Source organism: Fusarium venenatum (genome assembly GCF_020744135.1).
Source record: "Fusarium venenatum strain MPI-CAGE-CH-0201 chromosome Unknown EDB82scaffold_4, whole genome shotgun sequence".
Lineage (NCBI taxonomy): Eukaryota > Fungi > Ascomycota > Sordariomycetes > Hypocreales > Nectriaceae > Fusarium > Fusarium venenatum.
The window spans coordinates 292,169-320,146 of NW_027072132.1; the positions used below are offsets into that span (position 1 = coordinate 292,169).

A 27,978-nucleotide genomic window follows, 5' to 3' on the forward strand; every position below is an offset into this window, starting at 1 on the left:
CATATTGCTATGCTTGCAAAGACTGAACGATACAGAACGGTGGCTTATTTGGATTGATTCCGTACCGCGGTTGAGAGAAGGTTCGGTGTCACTATGAGGAAACAAAAGTGGCAGTTGTAAAAGTGAAACAGGGAAGCCGATCTTTACCCAGATTATTATTTACCATCCAAGGCACAATGACATCGCGTTTATGACTCTGGCCTGTGACTATATAATGCCTCTTTAACTTTATGTATATTATTACAAAATAGATTCACATACACCTATAGATGTTACACCTAAGCAGAGGGGAGCTCAGATACCCGATTCTGATCAATTACCTGTTGAGACTCCAGTTCCGAAGCAAGATGTTGTTGTTCATTCTGTTCTGTAGCCGTCGCCAACTCTGTTCTGGTCGACCCATAGATGTAGGTTGGTGGAAGATTGTGATCCATATCTTCTACCGTAGGTATGAGCCCCGGCTGGTTGTTACTTGTATCGATGGGATAGACTGTCGGGGCAGCTTCTTTGGAATCCCGTGTTGTCCAGGAGATAGTCAGGCGAGGAAAGATGTTTGTAAAATACCGTCCTCGATTTTGACCATCTTTTTCATTCTTCTTCTCCATGCGAAAAGCCATAATAATAAAGCCGATGATAACGGCCAAGCCAACCAGTGATCCAACAACGGCGCCAGCAATAACACCAGCATCAGGCCCCTTGTTATTGGTTACAACTTCTGTCGGGGTTATGTTGCTGGTTTCGGAAGCCTTGAAAGGACGAGACGCAATCATCGGAGCGATGCTGGACTCGGACTCGATGGCCGAACTATCTTCCGTTTCAGTGGCCGATGCCTCGCTTGTCGTAGTAGACTCTGCACTTGTAGTCGCCCCTAACAAGTTTAGTTATGTGAAGCTAAAGAATGAAGGATTTCAACTCACAACTCCTAGGTGATTCCATAAATACAGTACTGACCCCTTGAGGAAACTCAAGAAACTGTTCGCAACTAATCAACCATTGGCGGCCTGTTCCAAATCCATTGTTGTAGAACCTGTAGACCTCAATTGAGGTGCATGGGCCATCGCTGTGTTAGCAAAGTTAGCATCCTTGACGCCAGTAGATATGTAGAAAGCTAGTTACCATCCCCAGGCACCAGAGTAGCCTGTTGACTTGGTACCTTGAACTATTCAATGCGAGAACAGAAAAGAACTCCCATCACATTCCGTGGCTACAGAGTATCCTGAATGATAGAAGGTTGAAGATGTGAACCGTTGACAATGGGCATATTCCTTTAGATCACCAGGGAATGTATACCCTGTACGAAATGGGAACCCATCAGGGCATGTGAAAGATGTTGCTGGACCAGGAGATTAGTGTGGAAGAGAATCATGGAGTGGGCTGTGATACCTGTTCCGTTTGTAGTCGTATATCCGATTAAACCTCGGTCCATTGTTAAGGGGGAATAACGAAGACCTCCTTTATTAGGAGTCACGAAGCAGTTTTTAATGGAAAATCAGGAGACCCTGAGAAGGGAGGACTGATGTCTGTTTTATCCATAATCAGCGATGAATACCGTGGCGCCCGCTGGCCTACTGCCAAGATGGGCTATCACTTCAGCTGGGCACACACAACTAATGACAAGTAGCGAGGCGTTTCTTGGTAACAAACACTCGTGCAGCACATTTTTGGGTTAAACCTATCACAGTTCTATAATACCTTCCTGGAACCAATCTGAGCAAACTGTATTATTGCAGACAGTAATGGCTATTACTTGATATGCAGCCATAAATGGCCTACCTGGTATGGCCGTCTTTATATCTCCGAGGGTTCCGGGCTCCTGACTACAAACTTAATTGTAAGACATATGTTGCTAATAAGGCTGACTGGTTACTTCATGGTAGTTACGTAATTGAGTCATTATATGAAATGATGTCAGGTTTTTCGCTATTGAGAGAGTCATGAAGATAATTCTGGATTTGACAACCACAACAAACAACGTTGCAAAGCCCCAAATGTTTGGGTCGTTACAAATTATCTCTTCACTTCTGAACAGTGTAATTGATAGTAAGAATACTATGACTTTGTTTCTACTCAGTACATAAAAAGCACTGAGCGTGAGTTGAGAAGAATTCCGTGTTATGAATCCAGCAACACTCAAACGTCCTTGGAACGTGCTTCGATATGTTCGTCCTCCGCACCAAGCATCTGCTTAGGTGTAGCCACTTCCTCCGAGTGAACATTGAGCGATCCGAAATGTGAATCAAGCTCCTCCAATGTCTTATTCTTGGTTTCGGGGTAGCATGAATAGACAAGAATCGCAGAAAAGACGTTGAAGGACATGAAGATGAAATAAACACGCGGGCCGATGCGAGAGACAGCAACAGGCCAGACTTGACCCACGATGATGGAGCCGAGAGATGCACCAGACGAGGAAATACCAAGACCTTTAGAACGACAGTTTGCTGGGAAGATCTCAGAAGCGTAGATCCATGCACATGGTCCGAAACCCATGCTGTCTGTTGGAGTAGCTCATTAGTATATGTTTGTCAGTGTAAGAATGAGTGAGGACTTACATCCCACTGTAAAGAAGAAGATGAAAAAGATGTTGACGTAGTTGGCGTGTGAGTTTGTTTGACCGGGATAGGCGAGCTGTAGTGCGCCATTGATCTGTCACCATTCTGTTAGTAACGAATCGTCGTAATAGAACTTCGCAACTTACCATCAAACAAAAAGCCATGATTATGGCACCTACACCCAATGAGTGCCTTCGACCAAGCTTATCAATAAAGAACATGGCAGCGACAGTACAGGCAACCTGGACAGTTCCGTCAATACCAGACGCAAGCAAACTCAACTCTTCCGAGGTACCAGCAGCAATAAAGTTTGTTGGGAGGTAGTATCTGATACCAGCAGCACCACTCATTTGCTGAAGAAATGCGAGTGACCACGCACGCCAGAGTCGCGACCACAATGGCTTCTGCTGGATGAAAACTCGTGCAGATGTGATGGAGTTTTCTTGATGCCAGAGAATGTTGGCGCGGATCTCGTCAAGCTCGGGTCGGACTTCATCTTCAGACAGGCCACGTAATTTAGAGAGTGATTGGCTTGCGGCTTCAATCTGATCTGACTCAACAAGCCATCGAGGACTAAGATACATTTATATGAGTATTGGAGATCGTAATCGAATGGGCTTGGGACATACCTCTCAGGAATTAAAGGAACACCAATCAAGAAGAGAAGAGCGGGAACAAATTGCATGGCATTGGATAGACGCCACTCCAGATCAATACCATTACCAGTATTCCAGAAGGAGTATCCGTAGCCAACCCAGAATGCAATCGAGATACTAGTATAATTAGAATCTTATGATAATTAATCGCTCCTGAGAATTCAAAGTTGACTCACCCCGAAACAATGCCGACCTGGTTCGCAGCAACGTAAAGTCCTCGATTCTTTGCAGGCGAGATCTCACTCAGGTAGAGCGGGACAGACGTAGATACCACGCCAGTACCAAGACCTGCAACGATTCTTCCAACCACCATCATAGCAAGGTGAACCGAACCGGTTTGTATGGCAGCGCCTACACAGAGAAGACACACACCTCCGAAACCCGCCCAGCGCCGACCATAGCGATTGTTCAGGGGACCTGCGAAAAATGCAAAGCCAATAAATTGACCTGCGTAGAAGATGGAAGTGATGAGTCCCTTGTCGCTTGAGGAGGGATTATCAAGAGCCTTGTTGAAGCCAGGAGATACATAGATAGTGCTCAGGATACCGATGTCATAACTGGTACTTTGTCAGTGATCTGGGTAACATCGTACCTGTGAACTTCTTACCCCCAAAAGATTGATCCCATTGAGATGACGACGATGCTGAAGAACAGCCATGCGCTCATCTTGGGCTCTGCTGTTCCCACGACTGTGGCCATTGTGACAATGTTGTTCTCAAATGATTTGCTAGAATGTTCGAATGGTCGTGCTTGAGATTCCCCGCAAAGTATCCGGGGAAGTTATCATTTTTAACCTTATCAACACGTTTGTGATCTGATCTGGGGAAGCGCGGAGATGGTGGTTTAGTGGAGAGCCTAGGTTACTGGAAAGATTCCGCTATGCGGGTATTCAATAGCTTGAAAGAGGGGATGGACGGAACCCCCGCTACCCACTGTAATCCTTCGCGGCGGTTCCGTCTCACGCGGCTGAAGGGAGGGATGAATCAGCTACTGATGGTACGACATGTTTAGCATGAGGGGATTGTGTGAACGCGACCCTTGACTATTTGAGGCTTGATCCCAATTGTCTGGCAGCAGCAAATCAAGTAGTCACATCATTTGTTACTGAGCCGAGATGCGTCTCGATAGCGTCAAATTCGACACCAACGGTGCCCACTCAATGCCAGACCTGGTCAAGCATTTTTCCTCCACCCGTGTGACCCCGAACCTCAGTTTTCATACCTTCGCTGTCGAAGCCAATCATTCCTTTAATCGGGGCTTCCGTCCAGGTCAACACTTGACTCTTCAATTACCCCCGGACCTTGATCCCGTGTCTGGACCACAGAACCTGTCAGAAGAGGACAGACGCCTTTCTTTTACTCCATACCATGTCGGATACGCATATAATGGAGTGATCGAGACTATCTCGCTTATGGCTCGGAATGGGCGTGTCACGGGTCTGCTCGGACTTCCACGTCCACACTCTCCGTTGGTAGCCACAATTGTTCAAGCTGCTGGCGGATTCCCACCCGCTATACTTGACAGTTCCGAAAGACTCATCTGTATTGCTGGAGGCACTGGCATCGCCCCGTTCATTGCTATGGCGGCGACAAGGAACCGGAGGAGCAATCCTGAGGACGGAGAGAGGAAGCCAGTCCTGATGTGTAGCATCCGCGGCAATGACTTCGGCGCCATCGAATATTTGCTAACGCATCAGTTACTACACCCAAGAGATTGGAGCATGGTGCGAATCTTTATAACAAATGGGGAAGAAGAGGATCATATGATTGATGGCAAATCGTCTCAATGGTGGCACGAACGATTGAAGGGACTCTCGCAAAACGTATGTGGTGATAGTGGCTTTTGTCTTCGTCGAATGGAGTTACGAGATCTTGAACCTATTATGAATGGAACGGATGATCCGGTGCTATTCTGTGGAAGCAAGCAATTGGAATGGCAGGTAAAGATGTGGCTGCTTGGGACACGAGATGTTCACTGTACAGAGAGATAGTTTGAAGTAATTAAATCTCGAATAACACCATATAAAACTATTCATATACACGTACTTCAAATATGCCACCAAAAACATTTGAACCCCCGTTCAGCTCCAGGATCTCCACTCCAAGATCTGTCAATTTCTTACGTGAGTCAAGGACCACCTCGCGACGCGACATGTGGTTGTCATCTTCAATGTACAGTTCTCGTTCGCCTCCAGAAAGGTCTAGGAGTCGCCATTTCTTAACACAAAATGGAATTGCTCTCTCCGGATGACCTCGTAAGACAGATTCAAGGGCGTGATCATAGTCTATATCGAAGCATACAACCACTCTGCTCACTTCAACTGGATTGGACCAACTGACTCTGAGCAGCTTTCTACCAGACGCATCAGGGCAAGGAACCCAGCAGTTAGTTCTCTTGGTCGGACGGGGGACACCGTTGCGGATATTCTCAACACCCCATGCCTTGAGGGGTGGATCCAATCCCAAAGCAAGGTTATGGCCCATTGGCCTCCTAACAGGTGTCCATCGTTCGAATTCATCAACGCCAACATCACTAGGTGGACTCTGTGTACACTCGTGTTCGACGGTCATGAGAGCCGAAACACGGGTCTTGCTCGTACAGAGTGCGACAACCTCATTCTGCATAAAAGCAAGGAAGACATATTGCGTTTGAGGATTCTCCATTTCGAAGTCAATGATGAGATCATTTGCACCCGGATCAAGTGAGAATCGTTTCTCAGCCAAGATGACCTCGGGTGTATAATTGTAGGGCTTTTGAGAACCTCGAAGTTGGACAGTCAGATCGGTGGCTTCAACTGAGATGGCAGTAATGGAAAATTTAGGGACTGGTCCCTGCGATATGGGCAGCATCTGCGCAAGGCTTCTAACCAAGACTTTCGGTGGCCCATCGGCTGGCAGTTTCGAGAGTTCGAAAGTAGACGAGCCTTCAATCTTTGAAGCTGAACGTATGAGATCCTTCGAGTCCTCAAGCTTATACCCTGGGATAAATTGCCCAAAGCGCATGAGCTCAAGTTGGAAATTCTTCATCTCAGCCTTTTGGAGTAGTTTCATAGGATCAATAGCTCTTTTCTTGCATAACGAGGCTGCAATTCCCAAAGCATTGGCGTTGGCTCCACATGTCGCCATGACCCGTGTGGATGCGAAGGCAACATGAGATGCTGAGATGATGCGGCCTCCGTACATGAGATTCGGTATTTCGGAGCAAACCATGGAGGAGAACGGGATCTGGTAGACACCTGGATATATGTCAGTTACATGTATCTCCTGGGTTTGTAACACATTCACCTTTGGAATGCCACTGGGTGCAGCCATCGACCTCGGAAAAGACACCATCGGCAGGATGTAAATCAAGTGACCAGCCGCCAAAAGAGACAGCATCAGAATGGAACTTCTGCTCCACGACATCCTGCTGAACCATCATCTTAGGACCCACTACAGATGTTAGTATCAGACAAGTTTACATAGGTAGGAATACTGACCGAATCTCCTACTTTCTCTCTTTCCCGGGATCGTGCCAACCCACTCAAGTGTCAGGTTTTCCGCCTCAGGGAAGCGACCAGAGTTCTTGAAGTAGTCCCAAACACCATAAACAACCTTCCACAGCTCCCACTTGATCTCCTCAGTATCATGAATGGTATCAAGTCTGCCACCATACTCGATCCACCAAAGATTGCAGCCCATCTCCTTGGTGCTGAAGCTTTTGAACCGTGGGATTTCTGCCTCGACATCTTTGAGAGCGTAAGATGGGGCGACAAATTTGACGGGCTTGCCGACATCCTTGGTGTAAAAGTAAATGGAGTGACCCAGCAAGTGACCATACTCTGAAGATGGTGCAAAAAGCTCTCCAAATTCGTCACGTTTCTCGGCGCCAACCCTGAACGGGGCACCGGCCAGGAAAGAAAGCGTACCGTCGCCTGTACAGTCGATGAACTGCTCAGCTCGGATATTGAACTTGAGTGATGATTGAGAGGCGAACGCGCTGACAGAGCTGATACGGTCGCCGTCCTTCTCACACCCAACCAGTGCGGTGTTCAAGAATAGCTGAATATTGGGCTCAAGTCGAACCTTTTCCAAGAGAATAGTGTCTAGAATCAGAGGGTTGCCTTCAGGATTGCGATACAAATTCTCCAACAGTATCTCATCAACGAGACCTCCTTCTCTAGCATAGCGGTTATTATTGAACATGTGAGAAGTCGCTCCTAGAATCCACAATCGAACTTCGCTGGATGCGTTGCCTCCAAGGACAGGACGGTCTTGGATGAGGATAACTTTGACATTGTTTCTTGCTGCAGCAATTGCCGCAATGGTACCAGCGAAACCACCACCGCAAACGCAAAGATCTACATCTAAGTTGCGGACTTGGAAGTCGCGACTTGATGCTGCTGGCTCTCGGCGAAGAACCGGGTCGTGAGATAATCTTGCAGGGGCCATGGTGTATATGTTGAGAAGGAATATTGGCCAAGTCACGAAAAAGAAGGGAATCTGAGAGAAAGAACGGGGAAACTGAAGATTCGTTTCTAGTACTATGATTCTCTAAAGAACCTTGATATTTTAAATCCGGTCATCAAGTGTCGGACTGTTGAATCACATGATATAAGTGATTAACAGTTGGTGCTATTCCCTTTATTGTAGAGACGGAACCACCGTCATGTTTTCAGCAAGTATCGATTGACCCTTGTACTTAGAAGTCTCGGCGCTGTTTATTCCGAACCCTGGACAGACTAATATCACGTCGATTTCCTCTTCCGGAATAGAGCGGCCTACAAAGCATCGCGGAATTTAAGCCGTCGGCGGTTCCGTCAGCAACTGTGTTTCCCCGCATCGTACCCTGTACTATTATGGCGCTTGTTCCTAAGCAACCGAAGCTGTCGAGATATGGAGATCTTGAGGGCACAGTGACCTGCATAATATCATGCTGAAATGGCTCAGGCTGGATCTCATGACGTGCAAGGTCCTTTGAGAAATGTATCGTTGAGAGTGTCTCAAGTATTCTCGGCATGCAGCTTCTGCAAAAGTCGAAAGATCAAGGTTTGTTCAATCACATCTGCCCGTCCTTTTGTACAAGTGCTCACAGATTCACAGTGTGATGGGGCTACGCCAGCTTGCGACCGTTGTGTAAGGTCTGGTCGTCAAGATACTTGCTCTCTCCAGGATGACACATCCAATCGTGGAAGAGATTACCATACATTCCTCTTACAAAAGATCGCCAATGCTAAGCAGCGACTTGATGAAGCACAGACAGGACAAGATGGTCCCTCGTCTCTACCATCAAGACCGCAAGCACAGGAGAGTTCAATGATCGATTCTCTGGTCAATGATATAGAAGCCCTTCCAATCATTCAATGCTCGTACGCATCCGCCACAGGAGGCCCGACACTCTCTACCCTTGTGTTGGCTACCGCAGGTACTGATCAGATCTCGTCATCTACGCTCCACGAGGCCCAGCAGAATGAGATGACACCTTGCTTGCCCAAAGAATCTACGGCGTTGAGCCTTGCGAAACACTACTTTGACAACGTATACCCTCGTCTTCCCTTCTTCTCTATCCAGGGGTTTTGGGTCCAATTTCAACATGTCTTCTCCGGCGCCTCGGCTTCTGTACAAAACGGAGATACTCACCATCCACCAAACCCAATCAGCATCCTGTCACCCAGTGTAGAAGACTTCGATCGCTCATCCCTGAGCCACGGCTATAGCTATTTTACTGTCCTATTAGTATTGGCAATATCAGCTTCCAGCCTCTCACGTAGTGCAGATAGTGTCATATCAGCACAGGCAGAAAGACTCTTCCGAAATGCATTGGCGTTTCGTGAGTCTGCCATTATACCAAGCAGCATAATTGGAGTACAGTCTATCTTGTTCCTCATACAATTCGCGACCTTGAATCCCTCACTGCTCGACGCATGGTATCTCATTGGCGTTGGTATGCGTATGTGCGTCGACCTTGGGCTCCATCAAGATCCTCAACCTCCAGATTCGATCGAAGTAAGCTTGTTGGAAACGCGACGTCGTCTGTGGTGGAGCGTCTATGCCTTTGACCGGTCGATGAGTCTAGGATGTGGGCGTCCCACAGAGTTATCAGACTCGGCCATCAGCGTGTCCTTGCCAACGTTCCGAATCGAGATCCCGGCTACGCCGGTTGAGATTCATGGGTACTTACAGCGCTATCGTGCCTTACAGCTTCAGTCTGAGATTTATAACTCCCTCAATGACAGTACAGACGCAGATACGCATGTCGCACGAGAGACACTCATGAGGCTTTCCCACAAGTTGAGAAGGTGGAAAGAAGCAAGCTCCCAGCTACCCACGAGGACTCTACTGGAAAGCGAATGGCTGATGGGCCGCATGCTTTTACTGAGACCATGCAGGTTACTTCCCGACAGAACAACGGCCGAGCTCAACGAGCTATGGCATTCCGCAATCGGATTTATTGGCCTTTATCGCCGCTTAGTGGAAACGAATTCCATATTCTATGTTCAGGTCGCGTGCGAAAAGGTGTATTGGACAGGTCTCATGGCCCTTTACAGTTTCTGGAATCTTCGTGCAAGGCCAGATGAGAGTCGGGGTGACTTACGGACACTAAATATCTGGGTCCTGGTCAGAGATACCATGTTCATTTTGCGGAGCCTGAGTGAGCGATGGGAGCAGGGGAGACTCCTCTGCTCAACATTCGACTCACTGACGACAAACATTATGGAGATTGTGGGCACGAATCAAGATGTAATTATGACATCTGAGATACCTAGATTGTTGCGTAGCTTGGACCAGTACACAAGTCTAACTACGATCTGGGCTTCTAGTGCGCGTGAGGAAGGCCCAATACATGTTGTGTCTCAGGAAACAAACACTCTAAGGAAGTTGATAGTAGACATGATATAAATAGGCAATACATTTATCTCATAGGTTCCACATTCTACGGTTATAGGCCCAGTTTATATGTCCTCCTTTGAATTAGCGAGAAAACCTATAAATTAACGTCAAACAATGAAGACTGTGAACCTATGTTTGTCCGGACTGTGGGGATGTAACTTGGAAGGATGTGTGAAAATAGTTGTCGTATAGACCACTACTAAAGATCCTAAGAACAGAGCCCCCCCGAGAGAAAACAAGCAAATTAGGTGTATATGCGTTTGACAATGATATCTTTCGACTACTGTAGCTGGTAAATTGTATACAGCTGGAATTTCAGCCGCACCGTTCTCCAATGCTGAGCCCGTTACAGTCGTATCTGTCTAAGTCGTCCAACTAAGCTCGTTCTAAGTAGCTTCTGCCTTACGTTTCACGTCGAGAAAAAAATCAAGCATACCGAACTATCCATACACAAGACATGTTCTCCATGCAGTAAGAGTGGGCTCAGAGATATTGATGAGATGTATGGTTAAAGTTCGGTGGCAAACAGTCAACATGACTCAATCTCTATAACTCGTCTTCCAACATTTTATGATTCCGTAAATAACTGAATGACAAGTCCCCGCCGTTTCCGCAAATGCTGACAAAGCCTTCAGAGACTCACATCAGTATCTGAAATCAGCTAGCCACTGCCTATCATGTGGCTTATCGCGATGCACTAGTTCCAATACAAGTGAGACATTGTGGCATGGGCTGAGGTCTGCATTGGTCTAGAATCCCATGGGCAACCGACCGCTTGAGCATCGCTGTTAATTGACCTTGACTTCCAGCGGTTGGTCTAATGAATGTTAATGTCTATATAAACTAAGTTCGCTTCCTCATCAGGCTTACACCTATAAATCCAAATCTGAATTCCCAAAAGAAAGTCTTTCAATTTTTTTCTAACCCGCAAATTTTCGCAAATCAATTGTTATGGTTGTTGAAAACGGAAATAAAATTTTCATTCCTGTTGACCAGCTTACCACTACTGAGATCAATGTTGAGTGGGCCGCGAAATACTCTCCCTACCGCTCTGAACAGTACTACGCCGTTCCATGTTTCAACACAGAACAGAGTTAGTACACTGTCAATGCAGTATTGGTAACTTATACTGAGGGTAGCAATGCAGGTAACGAGGAGATTGTTATCTTCATTCAGAAGAGCTATCTCGGCGACCTGAAAAACAAGCAGTCCCCTGGAGATGACTTAACCATTATTGTTGATAATTCTTTCCAGTATGGCCAGAACAAAGAGAAGACGAAACGTTGGTTATTGTTCCATAACAAGGAAAGAGAAATGCTCCAGGTCAGTAAAAATAATTGCGGGTATTATGCACTACAGTATCGCTAATATATCGCAGTGGCGTTTCGTTGCAGCACTCACGTCCAAGCTGGGCCAGGACACTTCCAAGTTTGCCAATGGTTTCTTTCCAACTGCCGACATGTATACACTCAGTAAACTCTTTGGCAATCGCTTACACAACTTCTAAACTTTAGCATTCTTGGGGAATCCTATTGGAACAAATTCTTGGTAATCGGATGAGGGTGAAGTTGAGAGGTTGGAAATGTAATAGGTGTTTTTTACCCACTGTTTTACCCTTTCCCAGTCATAGTCGATCGGACCGGCATGCATTCATCTCGAAAAGTAGGGCAGAAATATGATTAAAGTACGCATAAATAACACGAGTACTTCTTATCAAAAGCTATCAAGCATAATTACTAGAACTAAATACACAACCCTTGCCTACTTGGTGGAAGTCTACAAACGTGACAGGCAGTATAAGTCAGACATGTAGAATGGAAATAGTAGCCTGGATGACTGCATTGCGGCGAGGCTGAAGAAGATTGAGATCTCGTCTCTTTGGAAGCGGTGGTTCTGTAGTGACCTCTGGATTATTCTTTTCCAACTTTTGAACAAGGTCGTCGATTTGTTTCATCAGCCCCTCATCTGTCGTAAGAAAAATATTCCCATTAACTTCAATGACATTACGCCGTACTTTGGTTCGAATGCTGTGTCCTGGTACTGTACAGCCTTTTCATGTAGCTGATCCCAGTTTGTGACACATATAGCATCTTCAGGAATTTCAACTATATAATTGCCACTCACAAAGTTACCTGCGAGGAGGACAGCAAGGAGGGTCAAGTCTGTCCGGCTAATTAGATTCTCACTCCATCGCCATAGGGAGATATTATTGTAGCAGTCCTCATATTCATAGAAGTTGTGGATACGTTCAGGTGGTTGGTTTTAGTCAATTGGAGTTCTTGATGTTTTCGTATCACTGATAATACCTTTCAATGTTGACATATTTATACCTGGGATTTCTTATACGTCACATGCTGGAACCTGCCTGAATATCAAAGCTGTCGGTTGACAGTCTCTGGGGTTAAGTTGACATGAGAACTAACACGCCCAGGCTTGTCCCAATAAAAGGCCAACCAGATGTAGTCTCAAGATGAAAATGGTGTGGAATAATTGAAATAGATAGGAGCTTGTTGGTTAATTCAACTATTACGTAAATCGTGTTTTGTGATACCCGAGCCAACAAATACCTCAACAACATCTGTTGGGAGATGACGAGAAGAATGCAATCGGCTGTGGCCACTTTATCGTATCATACATATTCGTTACCTAACAGCTTGAACGTACCGACCAACATAGCTTGGTGAACTCCGAGCCGTATTCATCATATCTTCGGGCCGATGTTATTAGTAAAGGGTAGTCCTAGAACTTGCTACACCAACGCACTAACAAGGTACATGTTTCCTGTCAGGAGCCTTCACATGTTATTCACGTGCTGTTACACTTGACACGTGACGTATTTAAGATCATTCCACTCTCAATCGAAGCTTCAATACCAGTGTTCATTTTCAACTTTTCATTAACAGTCAATATCAACAACAAACACTTCAATAATCATGTCACAATCAGGTTCAAAGCACCAACAACCTGCAAGCCCTGAAGAAACTCAAGAAGGCATTGCATACAAAGATCTTTCACCAGAACAACAAGAAATGAGCGATATTTTACACAAAACGGAGAGCTATGACCTAGATCTCTTAGGTATCGCAGACCTTGGTCGTGATGGGATTTTCCGTTTTCTCGATGCCGATCGAAATATTCTCTATGCAATTGCGTTGAGACCAGCATTGATAAAGGCTCTTTTGGACCGTTTGCCTTATGATGAGGAGGAAGAAAAGTCTTGGCGCGGAGTTGATGGAACAAAGGTTCCCAAAGAGCAGTGGTACAATCCGCCCCCAGGGATTCTCCCCCCACCATTGGCTGAGGAACATCGGAAAGAAGGACGAGAGATTAATGAAAAGCTGAAAGACAAGTTGGACGATATTCGCGAGGAGTCAAAGAATTACAAGGGACGCCTTGTCTTTCTAGAGTCAGATAACAAGCTTGAATAGAGATAATTGGTCAGAAACAAGGTGTTAGACATGTTGTCCGTTAGGATCATAATAGACGAAATTAGTAGGTCAGTTTATGATGTTTAGACCGTGGTTCTTAGACTATTTATTTTTGTACCCTAATGCTTTGGAAGTGATGTTGGGCAACTCAGACTGGAACAATACGAGTTATTGGAAAATGGGCTGATACGGATTTTCGAACGTGGATGGCCGAGTTTTTGGATAACATCTATTAAAGGATGAAATAACTATTATGAGGAATGATAAAACCCTTTTCTTTATATTGACAACCTAGCGGGCTAAGCTTCCCAAGTCTTAGGATATGAAAATAGATAGACAAAGAAACTTAGGCTAAGGAGCATAAAGTGGCCTGCTAATTTCATCTCTTATGATTCTAGGGGCTAACGTTCCTATTGGTCCTTGCGGGAAGGAAACCGCAATGGCAATTCCACCGAGGATAAGAACAAGGGTGATTTAGATTAATACACTAGATATATAATTTCGTACACGAAAGTAATAGATCACTGATTGTGTTATGATAATAAGTAATAGAGATAACCAAGTTCGTATCCTTGCCCAATTTGGTGTTTTTGATATTTTGCAAGTCACAATATAGATTGAAGAAAGACTTCAGAACATCAAGGCTTAGAAAGTGTGAAGGTAGTCACTGATGAAGTTGTTGCCAAGCTTGGAGACTTGATCGGCGATCTCCCCAGCGCCAAAGCTCCTGGCAAGGTTCTTCGCTGTCTCACTGAGCCGGCCCTGCATAGTGACAATCATGAAGCGATGCTGCCAGAGTTAGTAAGTTAATTACAAGAAGACACGGTAAACATACCTGGTAGGGCTTGTTATCCTTATCGTGGAGGGCGACCCAGCGACCATCTCCAGTTTTGTTCTTCTGGCCATACTGGAAACGATCGTTGATTTCGACGACCCAGCTACCTAATTTGAGACTCAGCAAATGGAAAATAAAACGTAGCTGGTGACTTACCGCCCTCTTGTCGAGCACCAGGAAGTCTTCCAATGAAGTCATTGCTGTTGGAGTCCTTGTAGAAGCGATCCTGGATGTACATTAAAACATCCACACCACCCTTGGATTGGTTGCGAGCATTGACAAAATAGTAACGGGCAGTGCGAGTGCGGAAGGACTGGGACCACTGGATCTCCATGGCGTTCTGCTCTGCCTCTAAATTGTAGGCTGGAACAGAGAGGATATCACCTTTCGTGGGGAAAGACATAATGGATTTGGATGAAGGTTGTGGATGTAAGAATTGATTAGACGGAGACTTCGGGAGGAAGATGTTGTAATAGTGAAGGTTGAAGAAACGTGGGAGGTCTTGAGGTTTAAATGGTGGTAGTGTACTGAAGAAGTTCAAGTCTCATGTCGCTCTTTGCAGTTCTGTACCGAGCCTCGAGTCTCGAGGTATAGATCCTCAACAGTTGATTGGAAAAAGCTGAACAGGAGCTATTCACCAACAATGTCTCACTATATTCACTAGTTCGGGAGACTACTATTCGATAATGTCCTCACTACAGGAATTTTGCAACTCTGCGTAGGAATCTCCGACAAGGCTGCCCCATCTAGGTTTTCTGAAACCCCAACGTGCGTTCATAAATGGCAATTTTCTGCCACAACAGGGCTAATTCTCACTTAGACATACCTGCTCTGAGACATCCTTCATCCTTTTGGCAGGTCTGGGCTGGCTGAATAGCACAGCTCGCCACGCGAAATTGTGGCGCTGACGAACTCATGGCCTAGACCCCTGCAGGTCTCGGCCCGCCCCAAAGGCGTCTGAGCCATAGCGTCTAGCATACGAATCGATAGTCTGGACCATGCAATGTTTCCAATATATGCAATAAAACCATTTACTACACCTGCACACCCCAGAGTATTGTGGCTGGGTGCTGTTTTGCGAGATCTTCTTGATGGGATGGCCCGTACTACGCGGATGGGAAACCGTTGGTATCATGTCAAACAATGTGTCGTGTCGTAGTGGTGGCAAATTCATTTAAGATATTCAATGAGGGTAGTTGGTATGTGAAGAGGGTTCTGTATAATTCTATAATCAGGTACAGTAACTGGATCGAGAGGTACACTTGATAGTTCAAATGTCTCTAAATCGATAGAGTGGCCCCAGAAAAGCTCACCGGCGGTGAAAATAGGATTGTGAGACGGCGTGGTATGGGAGAGCGACAAGGACTCGGTTGGCCAGGCTTGGTCAAATACATTTTCTAGATCTATGATATCGTGTTGTGAGGTAACTGACACATGCTGTAAGCTGGCTGCTTGAGGTTGCGTATCCCGCTGATCAGCTCGGGTTAGGCCAGCTGCTGTCGGAGAAGGCTGGTATTTGTTGGACCAACGAATTTCTTTTTGATATCCGGGACATGGACATCCGAACTTGTGGCAGTTGTCACAACTGGGTTGTCTCTCATCACATCTGATCTATCACCTAGTTAGAGTCGCGAATGGGCACAGCATTTCAGCACCACTCACCCTTCTGGCCTTGCATTTTGTACAGCCGTTCTTTGATTTCGGTACTCCTTTTCGCGTGCGCTTGATCTTTGACGCATCGCTACGTCTAGACGGTCCTGGTGCTGATGCTTGTGAATCCATGAGCTGTAGATACAGGTAGTGAGTGGATGGTCGGAGTGATAATGCGGGGTCCCTACAAATGAAAATTGGTGATGTAGATATTTGAAGCTAATATCACGTGATGTTGGCACTGTTCAGTAAAGACTTACGGTCAAGGTCGACGCTTTGTCTATCTCGCGGGGCGAACAATGATGAAAATATATGATAGTTCTACGTCTATCTATAGTCGAAATTCCAATCCTGCAGAGTACGTTGCTGTCCTTACATCTTACCAAACCTATTCTTCAACACACGCAACTGGCTAAAGTACGAGTCTTTGTCGACATATGTTCCCCTCAACCATCTCGGCTTTCCAACATCAGCCGCCTCAAACGCCCTTCTAGAATGAAGTGTTCGGGTATTTTCAAACAAGACACAGTCCCCCGAGTTCATATTGCGCTCAAATAAATACTCAGATCTTTGCAGCAGTGCATTGAACTTGAACGCGGCTTCGTGCCATTTGTCAACTTTATCATTCAACTCCATAAGGGGGGGTTGCCTTGGCCCATATTTCAGCATGGGATCTTGATGATTCGAGAAGGGTGCTAGGAATGGAGGCCCCCAGTTGATTTTTTGCATGTGATTTACAAGGACAGCATCGCTCCATCCTGAACCACCGTTTTGAATGTTCAGTTCGTTCCAATCTTTGACATAATATTGAACACTAGCATAGGATCTATCACCAAGTCGGAGAGGTCGGAGATCAATGACTGGCTTTGTGATACGGTACACGTTGGAGTCGGGATGGTTGTAGTGATAGTTCACAGGAACTGTCGCTAGTGTCTCAAATGCTTCTGGATCCGTATGGAACAAGTCGACCGCGGCCTTGTATGCATCGGCAAAGACACTCGCTCCTCCGGTAGATGCAGACTGGATACAGTGGAGGAGCTGAACATGCGGAGGGTCGTAGAAGTAGAGCAAGTCGGTATGGAAGCCCAGGTCATGGGAGGTATATGCGGCATTGATAGCTTCAGGGAGGGTACGAACTATGTAAATGTTAGTTATAGTATCGCCGTTGACATGTGAAGTCATACATACCATCCCATGTGTGTCCATAGAAAGTGTCTTTAACGGGACCAATACGAGTAACGATCTCAGCCACCGATTTCTCCACGCCAGGGACATTTGTGACAAAAGCCAGCCCATCAGTTCGCAACTGTTGAATGAGCTTATAAACCGCCTTGTCGTCTTTCATATACTCTTGATAATCGAAATCTTGCAGGTTTAGAGGCTCTCGTGTCCAAAGAACCTGCGGTTCATGACTGTCTTTTCCAAAGCCCGGAAGAGAGCCCGAGATGCTAAGTTCTCGTAGCGCTGCGACGCTCAAGTTTGTAACATGGTCTTTGCTGTGCCCATGGACGTCTTTGTCCCATTTAATATTGATTGATTCGGAAGAGGCATCAATTTCGACGGAGCAGGCTTGGATATCGGCAGGGATATCGGCCGTCGAAAAAAGTCGTTGGTTGGAGTGCTCGTGTACGCAGCGAGGACATGAGCAAGAGTCGCGCAGGAGAATGGAAGAAAATTCCAGGGTTTTGCCGTCGACTTCTATCGGAACTCTGGATGGCTTTCCGTTGGTGGAAGTGGCCGCGCTGGCATTGCCTCGGGCACTCGTCGAAGCGAAGGAATGGCGTGGGGAAATGATATTACTCGTCCCTGTTATAGTCCTATACAACGGCTAAAAGACTAATTGTCAGTTGCTATGGAAGTCATAGCTTTGGTTCGAGATCCTGCTCACCTGTATTTTTGTTATTCGCTGAATGTGCCGCGGCAAACAGCTCCTGGTAGAGAGTAGCCGACGGATCAACGCTGCGCGCGGACCGAGCTGAGTTGAACGGATCTGGCTTGATATTCTAACGGCATTCATCTTGAAAGTACCTGAAGGTTGCGATTGAAGAACCAGAAAAATGATAACCGCCTCTAGTCCCATGGCAACTATTAATATTAGACAGATGGCTGAGTTCGAAATCTTTCAGTGCATTATACTGATAAGGAAACCTGACACTGTCGTCCCAGTTTGTACATCTTTTACGAGACTATGGAGACATCAAGTAAAAGTCCCTTTCTGCCACGGAATGTTGTACATCTTTGCTGCAGGTTATTCCGCTATCTTACAGTTTATCACGTATTCAGAATCCACCAAGTGACACACTAAAAGTGCGATATTTGATGGCACACGCTTATGATGTAGCATTCTCGTGTTAATTTTCCAATCTCTGTGATGGTGCTTATTTTCCTTCGTACACTATAGCCAAGTTGGTCATACAATACGGCAGAGATATCTCACCAATGATGATTGGTCAGACTGCCCTCGTATTGGATGACTAATCGTAATTTATTGCCATAAGCGGTTAAGTGGAGTTGAGTAGACGGCAGAAGTAGTTGCAAATGCCATGATAAAAAGGTTTGTTATAAATGAAGAAATAATACAGTCCCCTCCCACAGAAATCAGACACTTAGTGAGAGCTTTCAAGATATCGATTCCACCATGACTCCCTCAGCACAAGTTGAGGAGCCTCCGAAGGATGTTGCGAAAAAGACGCCCCTGCAGTTGCTATCACAGGGTAAATGTCTCCCTGGCATTCCGAAACACCCCACATTCGCAGCACACAGACAATGGATGTTGGAGAAGATGGCCCTTGCCTTCCGGGTCTTTGCACGTCTAGGCTACACAGATGGTCTGGCTGGCCATATTTCCATCCGAGACCCGGAGAACCCACACACATTCTGGACAGTAAGTAGTATGCTCGTGAAACAATTGGTAAATAGTGGTATATACTAACACAAGCCAGAACCCGTTGGCAGTGCATTCTGGCATGATGAAAGCCAGTGATATGATACTTGTTGACTACGATGGGGTACCAATTGGAGGTCAGTCAGCCAACATATGTTCTTGCTGTTGATCTTAACAATCTCTTTTAGGAAACACGGATAGACCTGCCAATGCCGCAGGGTTCATGATCCATAGCGCTGTGCACAAGGCTAGGCCAGAAGTTATTGCTGCATGCCATACTCATAGCGTGCACGGCATGGCATGGAGTGCATTCGGCCGACCGCTAGAAATGATAACCCAAGATACCGCATACCTCTATGGTGATGCCCAGGCTGTCTATAATGTTTGTCTCTCATGTTACTATATTTAAACACCCCTGCTAATAAACTGTAGGACTTTGGCGGCGTTGTACTTACCCCAGAAGAAGGCGACAGGATTGCCGCCGCTATGGGTACGTTCGGTTGGAATCCCCAAATACTGTCAAAATGGCTGCTAACAGGAATCTTAATAGGAACCAAAGGCAAGGGCATGATATTACAAAACCACGGCCTTTTCACCGTCGGAACTACAGTGGATGAGGCATGCTTCTTGATGGCTCTAATGGAGAGAGCTTGTAAATGTCAGTTGCTCGTCGAAGCCGCCGCGGCCAACGGTATCCCCAAAGTTCTCGTCCCCGACGCGAGTGCAAAGTACACGTTTGAGAACTCAAGTGACCCAGAAACTTTATACTGGGAGGGGCAGCCGGACCTTGAATACGAAGAGTACATGTGCAAGGGGGAACATAAAGACTAAGATATCGGAGTATATACGATGACTATGTATTCGCTATGACGGAGAAGTGGTGAGCGGTCAAAATAAAGCTAGAAGAAACAGATATTCGTCTATACACTTTAGCGCATAACCCTAACTACCGCAATGATCTAACTGCCACAGGCTATCTTTAATCTCATCATGTTGATTACTTTTTGCGCTATAATATTGAATTGCCCCCGAAGTCCAGTATTCGTTATAAAAAAGAACTAGAATGTTATACGTCGTTTGAAGGGTTATGTTAGTTCCACCCGAATTGTCGGTCTTTACCTTGGCTGAGAGGGATATCAAAACGGACAAAGTTGTCATTCTTTCTCGTGTTTTTACTCGGACTTCACCATCAATCACAATACCTCTACTCCATGTGTGCTCTCCAGGTTGCAAGGGCTAAATGTCATCTGGCATTGGATTCAAATAGGCCGTATTTGGAAAGTGAGCACTGAAGATTTCGTAACAGTATTTCACCTCAATTGTAGCACTGTTTCAAAAGTTATATGGCCATTATTGAGCAATGGAGTTGACAGTTTAACCGTTCCCTACAATACAGCTCATCAGTCCATGCTAGAGTGATTCTCAATCGATTTCCTTCACGTTAACAAACTTCGTTATTGCTTACCCTATTGATACCGATAATGGATGGACAGGAAAGTGGGGTAAAAAAAATGACATATAATTGATCCATGCTAGTGTGAAGCAGAAACATTGACTTTTGAGTTTAGGGGCACAAAAATAAATAGCTTGAGAAGTACGTTTCAAGTCACGTAAAATGACCGCGTAATTTTGTATTCTTTGCTTTTGTCGGACAATATTCTTAGCACCCTGATGCCAAGACTGCGGGACAAGGGATCGGACACATTGGTCCGTCAATGTGTTGACTTCCCCCGAAGGCCGCGCCAGATCCTCCGATGCTACAACGAGACGGATCATGTCAAACTTGAGGTCACATTAACAATCGGAACGATCGGCGACCTTATGATAATCAACTTTAGTAATTATAAGAGGCATCACTTTCAGATGGCTAATTGGCATTGGACTTCAAATCTTCTTTTACAATTTAGTTTTAAATTCACACGCTATTTACACATTGGCCCCATTATTTGAAGGTTCCCCTGGAGTTCTCTCCAAAAGCAGATACCATGGGGTTTTCTAAAGAAAGCGCTTCGCCAGCATCTTCAGTAACAGATGAAAATTCGATTGAGAGTGAAACTTCCTGGTCCGAAGGCGCAGCAGACAGCAAGGAACTGGATATTTATGAGCCAAAGCCTAGTCTTCATAAAGTCTTGCCTGAGCTTTTTGAAGAAAATGTCTTTGCTAAGCCTTACCGCACTGCGTCGTTAGGCCTAGAAAGACTTGACCCAGCGCGCGATGGCTTCCCTGAAATTGTACCCCAACAAGGCCCCAAGCAAGGACAATGGGAATTCCGCGAACCCGATTTTTGGACTTGTGGTTTCTTCCCTGGAACCTTGTACGCTCTACTCGAACGTTCTATCAAATACCCGGGATCTTTGGGGACAGACGATACCGTACTACAATCCGCTGCAACTATCAGAAAATACCTCTTGCCTCTTTGCAAATCCTGGTCTGAACCACTTCACGCCATGTCCCTTAGAACAGATACCCACGACATAGGCTTCATCATCATGCCTGCACTACGAAGAGACTGGGAACTCTTCGGAAATGAGCGCAGTCTAACTTCTATCGTTCAAGCGGCCAACAGCTTGGCTACTCGTTACGTCCAGTCTGCTGGCGCCATTCGTAGTTGGGACTGTCTTTTGAAGAACGACATAACCGTCACTGATACTGAAAACAACCTTCTTGTCATCATCGACAGTATGTGCAATCTAGATCTGCTGTTCTACGCTGCCGCCCAAACCGGGGAGCAAAGACTGGCTGATATTGCTGCAACTCATGCGACAACGTTGTTAAAGACGCACCTTCGACCAGAAGGCGTGAAATCTTTAGTCAAAGATGGTTACAATGGGCAACTTTACTCGACGTGCCACGTTGCCAATATTACTCCCCAGACAGGAGATTTGAAATGGCGATGGACGGCGCAGGGCTATGCCAATGATTCAACATGGTCGAGAGGCCAAGCCTGGGCTATACTTGGCTATACGCAATCATACAGTTGGACCAAAGATGAAACGTTTCTTGAGGTAGCGTGTGGAACTGCTGAGTACTTTATGTATCGGCTGGAAACATCACCTTCATGCGTGGAGCTTTCATCCGACACTAGCGACAACGCCCGAAAGGGTCGACATGTTCCGCTCTGGGACTTTGATGCGCCGATAGAAAATCCTCAAGATCCATTACGTGATTCATCTTCTGGTATTATCGCGGCCAACGGAATGCTGCTGTTGTCTCAAGCCCTCATCTCGGTTGGTAAACACGCTCTATCTCGCCGGTTTTTCGACGCAGCCATTACGATCATCAGAGATACTCTAGATGTATCTCTTGCTACCGAAAAGGCGAGGTTTACCAAGGATCGTGATGGAACGTCGCCTCTTCCAGTAGAGGATGTTGTCTTTGGCGAGACTTTCGATGCCCTGTTGAAGCATGGAACGGCTAACAACAACGAAAATGCAAGGAGAAGGTATTCCAATCACGGTTTAGTGTATGGAGACTACTATCTTGTTGAATTTGGAAACCTTCTTTCCAGCATGGGATTAGTTTAGATATGAGTTGAACTAGGTAGTGATAGACTTCTATTGCATACATATGAAATAGACCTCGCTTCTTCCAACCATCATCTTTCTGTAGCCTTGATGTGCGAGACATTCCTAACATGACTGTAGAGTATAAGAATGTAATGTTCCTTGCAGTATTTGGAGCCGATTTTGGCCGGTGCACAGCATATGTATCAAGATATGAGAAGACCATTAAGTTATGTCTAGGGGTGCAAGATATCGACTTGAATGAACCCATACACTTTCGGACAACACACAACATTTACTCACAGAATTTATTGTCTGACTCTATATAATTACTATACTAATGGTACCAGTTGCACTTTCATTGAGCTTCAACCCCGGTCGATTAATCCATAAAGCATATATGTCTGTTTGATCTATGTTGGCGCTGCTGACGCCAAACACTGCAGTAGCAACAACCACTAACGACAGACGTTCTGACGCTGAGTTCGATGTACCTCCACCAGCAAATGCATGAGAGTATCTAATTGACGGGATGATAGTTCTCTGCTCGATGAGATTGGTGTTGGGATCTGCTGCGATCAAATGTCCTTTGGCTTCAAGTCTCGGCTGAGCCCTACCGGTTACCCCTTTGTAATCGATCTTGCTTGTCAAGTCAACAATACCACTCGCTCCACCGCCGGATTTGACAAGAACACTTGACTGATCAGCAATAAAGCCATCAGTGGACTTGATGGCATCGGTGTTAGAGATGGGAGGAACGTGATAACCCTCGTTAGTCAGCGCTTTTACAGCAAAAGAACTATCGATAAGTTCGACGCTGTCGCACCAGGGGATGCTACTAGCTGTTTCAAGACCTATGATGCAATGGACGCGGACATGCCATCCCGGATAATACGAAGCCAAGGGAATCAGAGTTGTCCTGACCGCCATGTTGAGTTTCTTCCACGGTCTCCACGTGCTTGTGATGGAAGGAAGGTAATGACGGCCTTGCTCAGATTCAATAAGCGTAGTTCCGATGACGACATCAACTGGCTCCCACCGAACCTTCCATGTCTCGCCACCATCGATGCTCAAAGCCAATGTACTATCTGGAGCCAATTGATGAAGTTCAGGACCAGTTGGCACACTATATCCGAACGCGGAGGAATAGGCAAACTTGCCATACTTTGCCTCTCTGGCTTTGAACATTTTGGTTGTCATTTGTCCTGCCGATAAAAGGTAATGATGCTCTGGGCAGTTGCACACGATTTGCGAGGGCAGTCCGAAAACCTTTACAGCGTCCAAGGGCGATGCTATGTTTGAACCTGGTGCCCTCGGATGGGACTCTTCTTCAACAGTCCAGAAAGGGTGATTTTCTCGGAGTCCTAACACGACGAAAGACTTCAAGCACCAGTAGACTGATTGTCTTGAGTTGTAGTCTTCCGACATGTACATGTTGGGGTAGGTAAAGCCGATATTCATGGTACCATCCGAGTTGAAAATCTCTGGTTGTTTTGACCACCATCGTAGATGCCTTAAGAGGAGTCCTTTGACTGTTCCCAAGCTAACAAGACAGTCTGTAGATGTGATATTGGCGAGGGCAAAAGCAGCCCAAAACGCTCCACATGCGAACCGGTACGTCATGCTCCGACCAAAAGGAATAGCAGCACCGTTTGTATCAAAGTATCTCCAATACTCAGACGCAAACTCGATTGCCTGTTGTCTATATTTTGCAACTCTGTCATGATCGTCATCGGCGTAACGCGTGTAAAGTAGTTGGGCAAATTGGATAGCAAAACTGCCAGAGTAATAGTCTGCCTGCTTCCTGTCGTCGCCCCAAACACCATCAGAAGACCAGCCCTCACCGAGGTAGAATTGATCGAGAATTGCAAAGTCCGCATCCATTGCGTGTCGCGCTGCACTTTTGTCTGACCCAAGTACTTTTGTCAATGCCAAGTTGACAAGGACTCGAAACCATCGCCAGTTGTTTTGTGGCATAGTGAAATTATTGATTTGTTCCAGCCATCGTTCCAGATTCGTTACTGATTCAGGTTTCAAGAGCGACAGAATTGTATGGGGTTCTGTCAACAAGGCGAAAGCTATGGATTCCATCTCAACCATACGCTGGTCAAAAGATCCAAGCTGGCCCCAATATTCGGAACTACTTGGGTCTACTCCGGCTTCGATGCCCTTGATCCAGGAGCATATTGAAGGGTCAGCACCATTGTCAATAAGAGCTGATATAGCCCATAATGGACGTGCGAAGCCTTCTAGCTGAGCGGCGACATCGTCAAATCCTGCTGCAGTTGAGGGATATAGTTTGACACGAGCTTCCGAGGTAGATCTATAAGATTTCAATGGCTTGACGATAGCAACTGCTGCTCGTAGGAGATCGGAACGGTTCCGAAAAGGGTTGTCGGTGAAACCAGTCAATCCGGACATTATGTTCTGGTGTTGGTAAGATACGGTGATTATTAACAAGTTTGTATACAACATGGAATCTTCGCAATAGTCGATATGAAGCTTGGGGAGGAAGAACGGATGGCACGTACTTCGGTCAATCTGCATCCGATTACCAAAGCAATGTCGGCTCACTGGAGCCATTTCTAGACCAGCCACCAAAGCCAGTAGTGGATAATGTCAACGCTCTACAATGATTATTTCCCGTAATACGCCAAGTATGCCAACCAATGAGGCTGGGAAGCCACCTACCCTAGCTCCTTGAATGTGCGGGGTGCTCGGTGTCTCGGGCTAATTGAAGCGGCATCCGGACCATCTAACACGGGGTCAGTCGAACTCCTGTCTTCTGATCTGCCATGATCACACACGACCCAGATAGCGTGTTCTTGTTTCGTTCGGGGCATACGATGGATAACGAAGGCTCTGAAAAGTCCGCTCAACCAGAGCAGATTACTCAAGTCTCCGATGCAGGTCTTGCTTGCAATTGCTGTCGGAGACGTAAGCTGCGATGTTCGCGAGAGACGCCAATCTGTGAGCATTGTCGTAAGACTGGTATGCCCACAGTGATGCTCCACTTCTTTGAATAATTTCGCTGAATACGACCAGGGCAAGACTGCGTTTATGAAACGAAACGAGCAAAGTCCGGCATGAAAGCTGGTGCCATTGAGAACGTACACAAAAGACTTGGTAGGTAAAATTAGAACGTCCATCCATTGTCTCCTCTGACACTAGGACAGATGCATTGGAACGAACGATTGCAAAACAACAGACCACATTGGAGAGCTTGCGCTCTGGAGAAACGTCGACAAGTCACACAAACCCACGCCAAGAGACCATAGATGAGCAAAGCCTGTTGTTTTCTCTTGCAAAAGAAATATGTAAACTTGGCAACCCATCGTTTAGTGATGCTTCAAGTCGAAGCAACGAACCTATTTGTAAACGCCGTCGGACAGAAAGCGATAGTGGACAACGACCAAGATCACGGGTCAAGGCCTACCACCAAACTTTACCAAAAGGCGACACTCTTGATCAAGTAATTGATGCATACTTTCGACAAATTCATCCATGGATACCGATGATACATGAAGCTCGATTTAGGAAACGACTGCAAGATCATAGCGACGATGCAAATGTCCTACCACTTCTGAATGCTATACTATTAATTGCATCTCATCATGTACCTGAAAGGGATATCGCGGAGAATATGCAGGGAATCATTGGTGATCAAGACGACATGAGGGATTGGGTAATTTCCAAAGCTACTAGGAGTCTGTCGGTCGAGAACCTACAGGCTCTGATAATTATCTGTTTTCGCGATGTAAGTTCATGTTCGTACTATCATTAAGCTCTAGCTAACAACTCAACAAGATTGGTGACGGTGAAGAAATTCGAGCATGGCCTCTCATCAGTGCTCTGACCCGTATGGTTGAATATCTGCAGCTAACAATAGAATGTGAGGAAGTTGATCGATCATCATTCTCTCGCCCATACACATCGTTAAATATTTCGCATAGCTGGACAGAAGCTGAAGAAAGACGGAGGGTCTTCTGGTGTGTGTTCAACCTCGATCGATACTGTTCAGTCACCACGGCTTGGAATACTAGCCTTACATCCGACGACGTCAATCGACGTCTACCATGTGATGGAATAACTTGGCGAAAAGAAGAAACTGTTTCTACACCATACTTTGGTATATGGGATAAATCAGCCGGACGTATTGGAAATCCCATTACCTTTCTCCCGTCACACTCCAGCGGTGCACCAGCTACCGTGGAAGAAGACATCATGACCCCATCTGACGCAATGACATCTCCAGGAGCAGCGACATCTGCCATCGATATGTCGACGGTTGGAGCTTTTGCTTATTGCATAGAAGCAACCGAGTCGTTGAGTCGTGTCACGAGTTATTTCCTCCAGCAAAAGGTCAATATTAAGGACCACAAGGATCTGAGCAGCTGGCTTACACGATTTAAAGAACTTGATGTTCGATTGGTACATTGGAAAATGTTACTTCCTAAAAAGTGGAAAGTCAACGTTGCTCAGCAGTCGTCCAGAATGGATCCAAATCTCACTCTCGCCCATATCACGCACAATGCGTCTATGATCTTGCTGCACCAACCCATTGCCTTTCCGCCTTTGGATTGGAGTTTTAGAACGAGGCTTCCCAGTTTCTGCAGCCTTGACACTTGTCAAGCGGCTGCTATCGAGATTGCTACAATAACAAACCACTATCTCAAACCCGCCGCACATACAGGTCCTCTGAGCAATCAGTTTGCTTTTTGTGTGTATCTTGCTGCCAGAGTCTTGCTTTTACATTGGCGTTATTGCGCAACAGACTGTCTATTACCTGAGTTCTGGATATTGACACAAAGCTTAGAGACCATGGCGAAGCGGTGGGCGGGACCTCATCAGCTTAGCGCTCGGGAGAACTTGGCTTCGAAGTATCAGGTTGTTCTTATCAATTTGCACACTCGTTGTATCCAAGATGAATCTTTCAGTATTGATCCTTCAGCTTATACTACTGAGGTGAAGCACTCGAAAGCTGCTTCACAATCTTTAGGCGAGACACCTAGATCACAAGACCAACAGGCGATAAGACCTTTGGATCACGATAACGGACACCCGCCGCTGGCTGATGAGTATTTTGATGCCCCCAGCCAGATGCTTCCCTTAGCACAGAATACGGGTGTCACTATTGTGCAAGGACCACAACCGCAGTACATACCGCAGAATGTGACAGCCAACACTTACTTCTCTGATTCTACACCCAATGTAGCCAATGGTCAAATAGGGCAACGAAGCGCTAGTATAGGTAGTGGAGGTTTGGGCATGATTCCACAAATGTTATTTGATGCAGAGTTTATAGATATGGATCGCGTTATAAGTTTTGATGATGGAATCTTTGAGACTGAACAGGGAGGCGGCCATTTTTAATTGATTCTACAGTTCATCATACCATTATATCCATTGACCTCACTTGTGTTCGCCTGATAGAAGACACGTATGTGAAAGACTAGCAGTTCAAGTTTAACACCATTCCCCCAAAAAACCAAAAGTTCGAGAATTTTGCTGCCCTGTCATGCTTCCCTCGCTGCCTCGGTTGGATTACCACCGAGCATGGCTCGTGGCCGAGTGTTAAAATTGAGCCGAAATGATTCACAATAA

At 46.0% G+C, this 27,978-nt stretch overlaps 13 protein-coding genes across 13 annotated transcripts; 7 read left to right on the forward strand and 6 right to left on the reverse strand.

Annotated features, from left to right (window-relative positions):
* Positions 1 to 260: 260 nt before the first annotated feature.
* On the reverse strand, positions 261 to 1,466 carry EDB82DRAFT_540125 (uncharacterized protein). The gene is made up of 4 exons (XM_065609327.1): positions 1,291 to 1,466; positions 1,117 to 1,159; positions 918 to 1,060; positions 261 to 868 (listed from the first exon to the last, which is right to left on the reverse strand). The coding sequence occupies exons 1-4, from the start codon at positions 1,424 to 1,426 to the stop codon at positions 279 to 281; spliced, it is 912 nt and encodes a 303-aa protein (XP_065463079.1). The 5' UTR covers positions 1,427 to 1,466; the 3' UTR covers positions 261 to 278.
* Positions 1,467 to 1,907: 441 nt separating this feature from the next.
* EDB82DRAFT_511119 (general substrate transporter) lies at positions 1,908 to 4,057 on the reverse strand. Its single transcript, XM_025736771.2, has 6 exons — positions 3,813 to 4,057; positions 3,382 to 3,762; positions 3,179 to 3,322; positions 2,696 to 3,122; positions 2,550 to 2,643; positions 1,908 to 2,492 (listed from the first exon to the last, which is right to left on the reverse strand). The coding sequence occupies exons 1-6, from the start codon at positions 3,902 to 3,904 to the stop codon at positions 2,131 to 2,133; spliced, it is 1,500 nt and encodes a 499-aa protein (XP_025591698.1). The 5' UTR covers positions 3,905 to 4,057; the 3' UTR covers positions 1,908 to 2,130.
* Positions 4,058 to 4,153: 96 nt separating this feature from the next.
* EDB82DRAFT_511120 (uncharacterized protein) lies at positions 4,154 to 5,240 on the forward strand. Its single transcript, XM_025736772.2, has one exon. It carries the CDS (start codon positions 4,320 to 4,322, stop codon positions 5,193 to 5,195), a length of 876 nt encoding a protein of 291 aa, XP_025591699.1. The 5' UTR covers positions 4,154 to 4,319; the 3' UTR covers positions 5,196 to 5,240.
* On the reverse strand, positions 5,233 to 7,820 carry EDB82DRAFT_466702 (FAD dependent oxidoreductase-domain-containing protein; the record flags this gene model as incomplete). The annotated part of the gene is made up of 3 exons (XM_065607906.1): positions 6,684 to 7,820; positions 6,490 to 6,636; positions 5,233 to 6,440 (listed from the first exon to the last, which is right to left on the reverse strand). The coding sequence occupies exons 1-3, from the start codon at positions 7,633 to 7,635 to the stop codon at positions 5,233 to 5,235; spliced, it is 2,307 nt and encodes a 768-aa protein (XP_065463080.1). The 5' UTR covers positions 7,636 to 7,820.
* A 200-nt stretch (positions 7,821 to 8,020) lies between these two features.
* EDB82DRAFT_466703 (GAL4-like transcription factor) lies at positions 8,021 to 10,159 on the forward strand. Its single transcript, XM_065607907.1, has 2 exons — positions 8,021 to 8,232; positions 8,287 to 10,159. Exons 1-2 carry the CDS (start codon positions 8,125 to 8,127, stop codon positions 10,081 to 10,083), a joined length of 1,905 nt encoding a protein of 634 aa, XP_065463081.1. The 5' UTR covers positions 8,021 to 8,124; the 3' UTR covers positions 10,084 to 10,159.
* Positions 10,160 to 10,896: 737 nt separating this feature from the next.
* Positions 10,897 to 11,839, forward strand: EDB82DRAFT_578639 (uncharacterized protein). The gene is made up of 3 exons (XM_025736775.2): positions 10,897 to 11,167; positions 11,222 to 11,397; positions 11,453 to 11,839. Exons 1-3 carry the CDS (start codon positions 11,026 to 11,028, stop codon positions 11,579 to 11,581), a joined length of 447 nt encoding a protein of 148 aa, XP_025591702.1. The 5' UTR covers positions 10,897 to 11,025; the 3' UTR covers positions 11,582 to 11,839.
* A 1,115-nt stretch (positions 11,840 to 12,954) lies between these two features.
* On the forward strand, positions 12,955 to 13,695 carry EDB82DRAFT_511124 (uncharacterized protein). Its single transcript, XM_025736777.2, has one exon. It carries the CDS (start codon positions 13,008 to 13,010, stop codon positions 13,500 to 13,502), a length of 495 nt encoding a protein of 164 aa, XP_025591703.1. The 5' UTR covers positions 12,955 to 13,007; the 3' UTR covers positions 13,503 to 13,695.
* A 265-nt stretch (positions 13,696 to 13,960) lies between these two features.
* Positions 13,961 to 14,947, reverse strand: EDB82DRAFT_286038 (uncharacterized protein). The gene is made up of 3 exons (XM_025736778.2): positions 14,494 to 14,947; positions 14,338 to 14,444; positions 13,961 to 14,291 (listed from the first exon to the last, which is right to left on the reverse strand). Exons 1-3 carry the CDS (start codon positions 14,738 to 14,740, stop codon positions 14,148 to 14,150), a joined length of 498 nt encoding a protein of 165 aa, XP_025591704.1. The 5' UTR covers positions 14,741 to 14,947; the 3' UTR covers positions 13,961 to 14,147.
* A 1,331-nt stretch (positions 14,948 to 16,278) lies between these two features.
* Positions 16,279 to 18,067, reverse strand: EDB82DRAFT_568858 (uncharacterized protein; the record flags this gene model as incomplete). Its single annotated transcript, XM_065609873.1, has 4 exons — positions 16,279 to 16,745; positions 16,803 to 17,123; positions 17,176 to 17,682; positions 18,016 to 18,067. The coding sequence occupies 4 exons, from the start codon at positions 18,065 to 18,067 to the stop codon at positions 16,360 to 16,362; spliced, it is 1,266 nt and encodes a 421-aa protein (XP_065463082.1). The 3' UTR covers positions 16,279 to 16,359.
* A 454-nt stretch (positions 18,068 to 18,521) lies between these two features.
* Positions 18,522 to 19,822, forward strand: EDB82DRAFT_450899 (class II aldolase/adducin N-terminal). Its single transcript, XM_025736780.2, has 5 exons — positions 18,522 to 18,871; positions 18,930 to 19,008; positions 19,060 to 19,253; positions 19,304 to 19,361; positions 19,422 to 19,822. Exons 1-5 carry the CDS (start codon positions 18,626 to 18,628, stop codon positions 19,700 to 19,702), a joined length of 858 nt encoding a protein of 285 aa, XP_025591706.1. The 5' UTR covers positions 18,522 to 18,625; the 3' UTR covers positions 19,703 to 19,822.
* A 1,034-nt stretch (positions 19,823 to 20,856) lies between these two features.
* On the forward strand, positions 20,857 to 22,434 carry EDB82DRAFT_466717 (Six-hairpin glycosidase-like protein; the record flags this gene model as incomplete). The annotated part of the gene is made up of 1 exon (XM_025736781.2): positions 20,857 to 22,434. The coding sequence occupies one exon, from the start codon at positions 20,857 to 20,859 to the stop codon at positions 22,393 to 22,395; it is 1,539 nt and encodes a 512-aa protein (XP_025591707.2). The 3' UTR covers positions 22,396 to 22,434.
* A 243-nt stretch (positions 22,435 to 22,677) lies between these two features.
* EDB82DRAFT_578645 (uncharacterized protein) lies at positions 22,678 to 24,795 on the reverse strand (the record flags this gene model as incomplete). Its single annotated transcript, XM_025736782.2, has 1 exon — positions 22,678 to 24,795. The coding sequence occupies one exon, from the start codon at positions 24,793 to 24,795 to the stop codon at positions 22,696 to 22,698; it is 2,100 nt and encodes a 699-aa protein (XP_025591708.1). The 3' UTR covers positions 22,678 to 22,695.
* A 392-nt stretch (positions 24,796 to 25,187) lies between these two features.
* EDB82DRAFT_286055 (fungal-specific transcription factor domain-containing protein) lies at positions 25,188 to 27,767 on the forward strand. The gene is made up of 4 exons (XM_025736783.2): positions 25,188 to 25,365; positions 25,420 to 25,500; positions 25,551 to 26,131; positions 26,182 to 27,767. Exons 1-4 carry the CDS (start codon positions 25,221 to 25,223, stop codon positions 27,745 to 27,747), a joined length of 2,373 nt encoding a protein of 790 aa, XP_025591709.1. The 5' UTR covers positions 25,188 to 25,220; the 3' UTR covers positions 27,748 to 27,767.
* The last annotated feature ends 211 nt before the right edge of the window (positions 27,768 to 27,978 follow it).

What these genes read in the sequence shown, in the direction of transcription:
- EDB82DRAFT_540125 (XM_065609327.1), bottom strand. Translation starts at nt 1,426, where the DNA reads ATGGACCGAGGTTTAATCGGATATACGACTACAAACGGAACAGGTATC. An exon ending in GGGTTCCCATTTCGTACAGG is followed by an intron (nt 1,160 to 1,290) that starts GTATACATTCCC and finishes CGCATTGAATAG; the next exon opens with TTCAAGGTACCAAGTCAACA. An exon ending in TATGGAATCACCTAGGAGTT is followed by an intron (nt 869 to 917) that starts GTGAGTTGAAAT and finishes TAAACTTGTTAG; the next exon opens with GGGCGACTACAAGTGCAGAG.
- EDB82DRAFT_511119 (XM_025736771.2), bottom strand. Translation starts at nt 3,904, where the DNA reads ATGGCCACAGTCGTGGGAACAGCAGAGCCCAAGATGAGCGCATGGCTG. An exon ending in GTTCCTTTAATTCCTGAGAG is followed by an intron (nt 3,123 to 3,178) that starts GTATGTCCCAAG and finishes AATGTATCTTAG; the next exon opens with TCCTCGATGGCTTGTTGAGT. An exon ending in CTTCTTCTTTACAGTGGGAT is followed by an intron (nt 2,493 to 2,549) that starts GTAAGTCCTCAC and finishes CTACTCCAACAG; the next exon opens with ACAGCATGGGTTTCGGACCA.
- EDB82DRAFT_511120 (XM_025736772.2), top strand. Translation starts at nt 4,320, where the DNA reads ATGCGTCTCGATAGCGTCAAATTCGACACCAACGGTGCCCACTCAATG.
- EDB82DRAFT_466703 (XM_065607907.1), top strand. Translation starts at nt 8,125, where the DNA reads ATGGCTCAGGCTGGATCTCATGACGTGCAAGGTCCTTTGAGAAATGTA. An exon ending in GCAAAAGTCGAAAGATCAAG is followed by an intron (nt 8,233 to 8,286) that starts GTTTGTTCAATC and finishes ACAGATTCACAG; the next exon opens with TGTGATGGGGCTACGCCAGC.
- EDB82DRAFT_578639 (XM_025736775.2), top strand. Translation starts at nt 11,026, where the DNA reads ATGGTTGTTGAAAACGGAAATAAAATTTTCATTCCTGTTGACCAGCTT. An exon ending in ATGTTTCAACACAGAACAGA is followed by an intron (nt 11,168 to 11,221) that starts GTTAGTACACTG and finishes GTAGCAATGCAG; the next exon opens with GTAACGAGGAGATTGTTATC. An exon ending in AGGAAAGAGAAATGCTCCAG is followed by an intron (nt 11,398 to 11,452) that starts GTCAGTAAAAAT and finishes AATATATCGCAG; the next exon opens with TGGCGTTTCGTTGCAGCACT.
- EDB82DRAFT_511124 (XM_025736777.2), top strand. Translation starts at nt 13,008, where the DNA reads ATGTCACAATCAGGTTCAAAGCACCAACAACCTGCAAGCCCTGAAGAA.
- EDB82DRAFT_286038 (XM_025736778.2), bottom strand. Translation starts at nt 14,740, where the DNA reads ATGTCTTTCCCCACGAAAGGTGATATCCTCTCTGTTCCAGCCTACAAT. An exon ending in TGGTGCTCGACAAGAGGGCG is followed by an intron (nt 14,445 to 14,493) that starts GTAAGTCACCAG and finishes GTCTCAAATTAG; the next exon opens with GTAGCTGGGTCGTCGAAATC. An exon ending in AGGATAACAAGCCCTACCAG is followed by an intron (nt 14,292 to 14,337) that starts GTATGTTTACCG and finishes TAACTCTGGCAG; the next exon opens with CATCGCTTCATGATTGTCAC.
- EDB82DRAFT_450899 (XM_025736780.2), top strand. Translation starts at nt 18,626, where the DNA reads ATGACTCCCTCAGCACAAGTTGAGGAGCCTCCGAAGGATGTTGCGAAA. An exon ending in ACCCACACACATTCTGGACA is followed by an intron (nt 18,872 to 18,929) that starts GTAAGTAGTATG and finishes AACACAAGCCAG; the next exon opens with AACCCGTTGGCAGTGCATTC. An exon ending in CGATGGGGTACCAATTGGAG is followed by an intron (nt 19,009 to 19,059) that starts GTCAGTCAGCCA and finishes AATCTCTTTTAG; the next exon opens with GAAACACGGATAGACCTGCC.
- EDB82DRAFT_286055 (XM_025736783.2), top strand. Translation starts at nt 25,221, where the DNA reads ATGGATAACGAAGGCTCTGAAAAGTCCGCTCAACCAGAGCAGATTACT. An exon ending in TGAGCATTGTCGTAAGACTG is followed by an intron (nt 25,366 to 25,419) that starts GTATGCCCACAG and finishes GAATACGACCAG; the next exon opens with GGCAAGACTGCGTTTATGAA. An exon ending in GAACGTACACAAAAGACTTG is followed by an intron (nt 25,501 to 25,550) that starts GTAGGTAAAATT and finishes ACACTAGGACAG; the next exon opens with ATGCATTGGAACGAACGATT.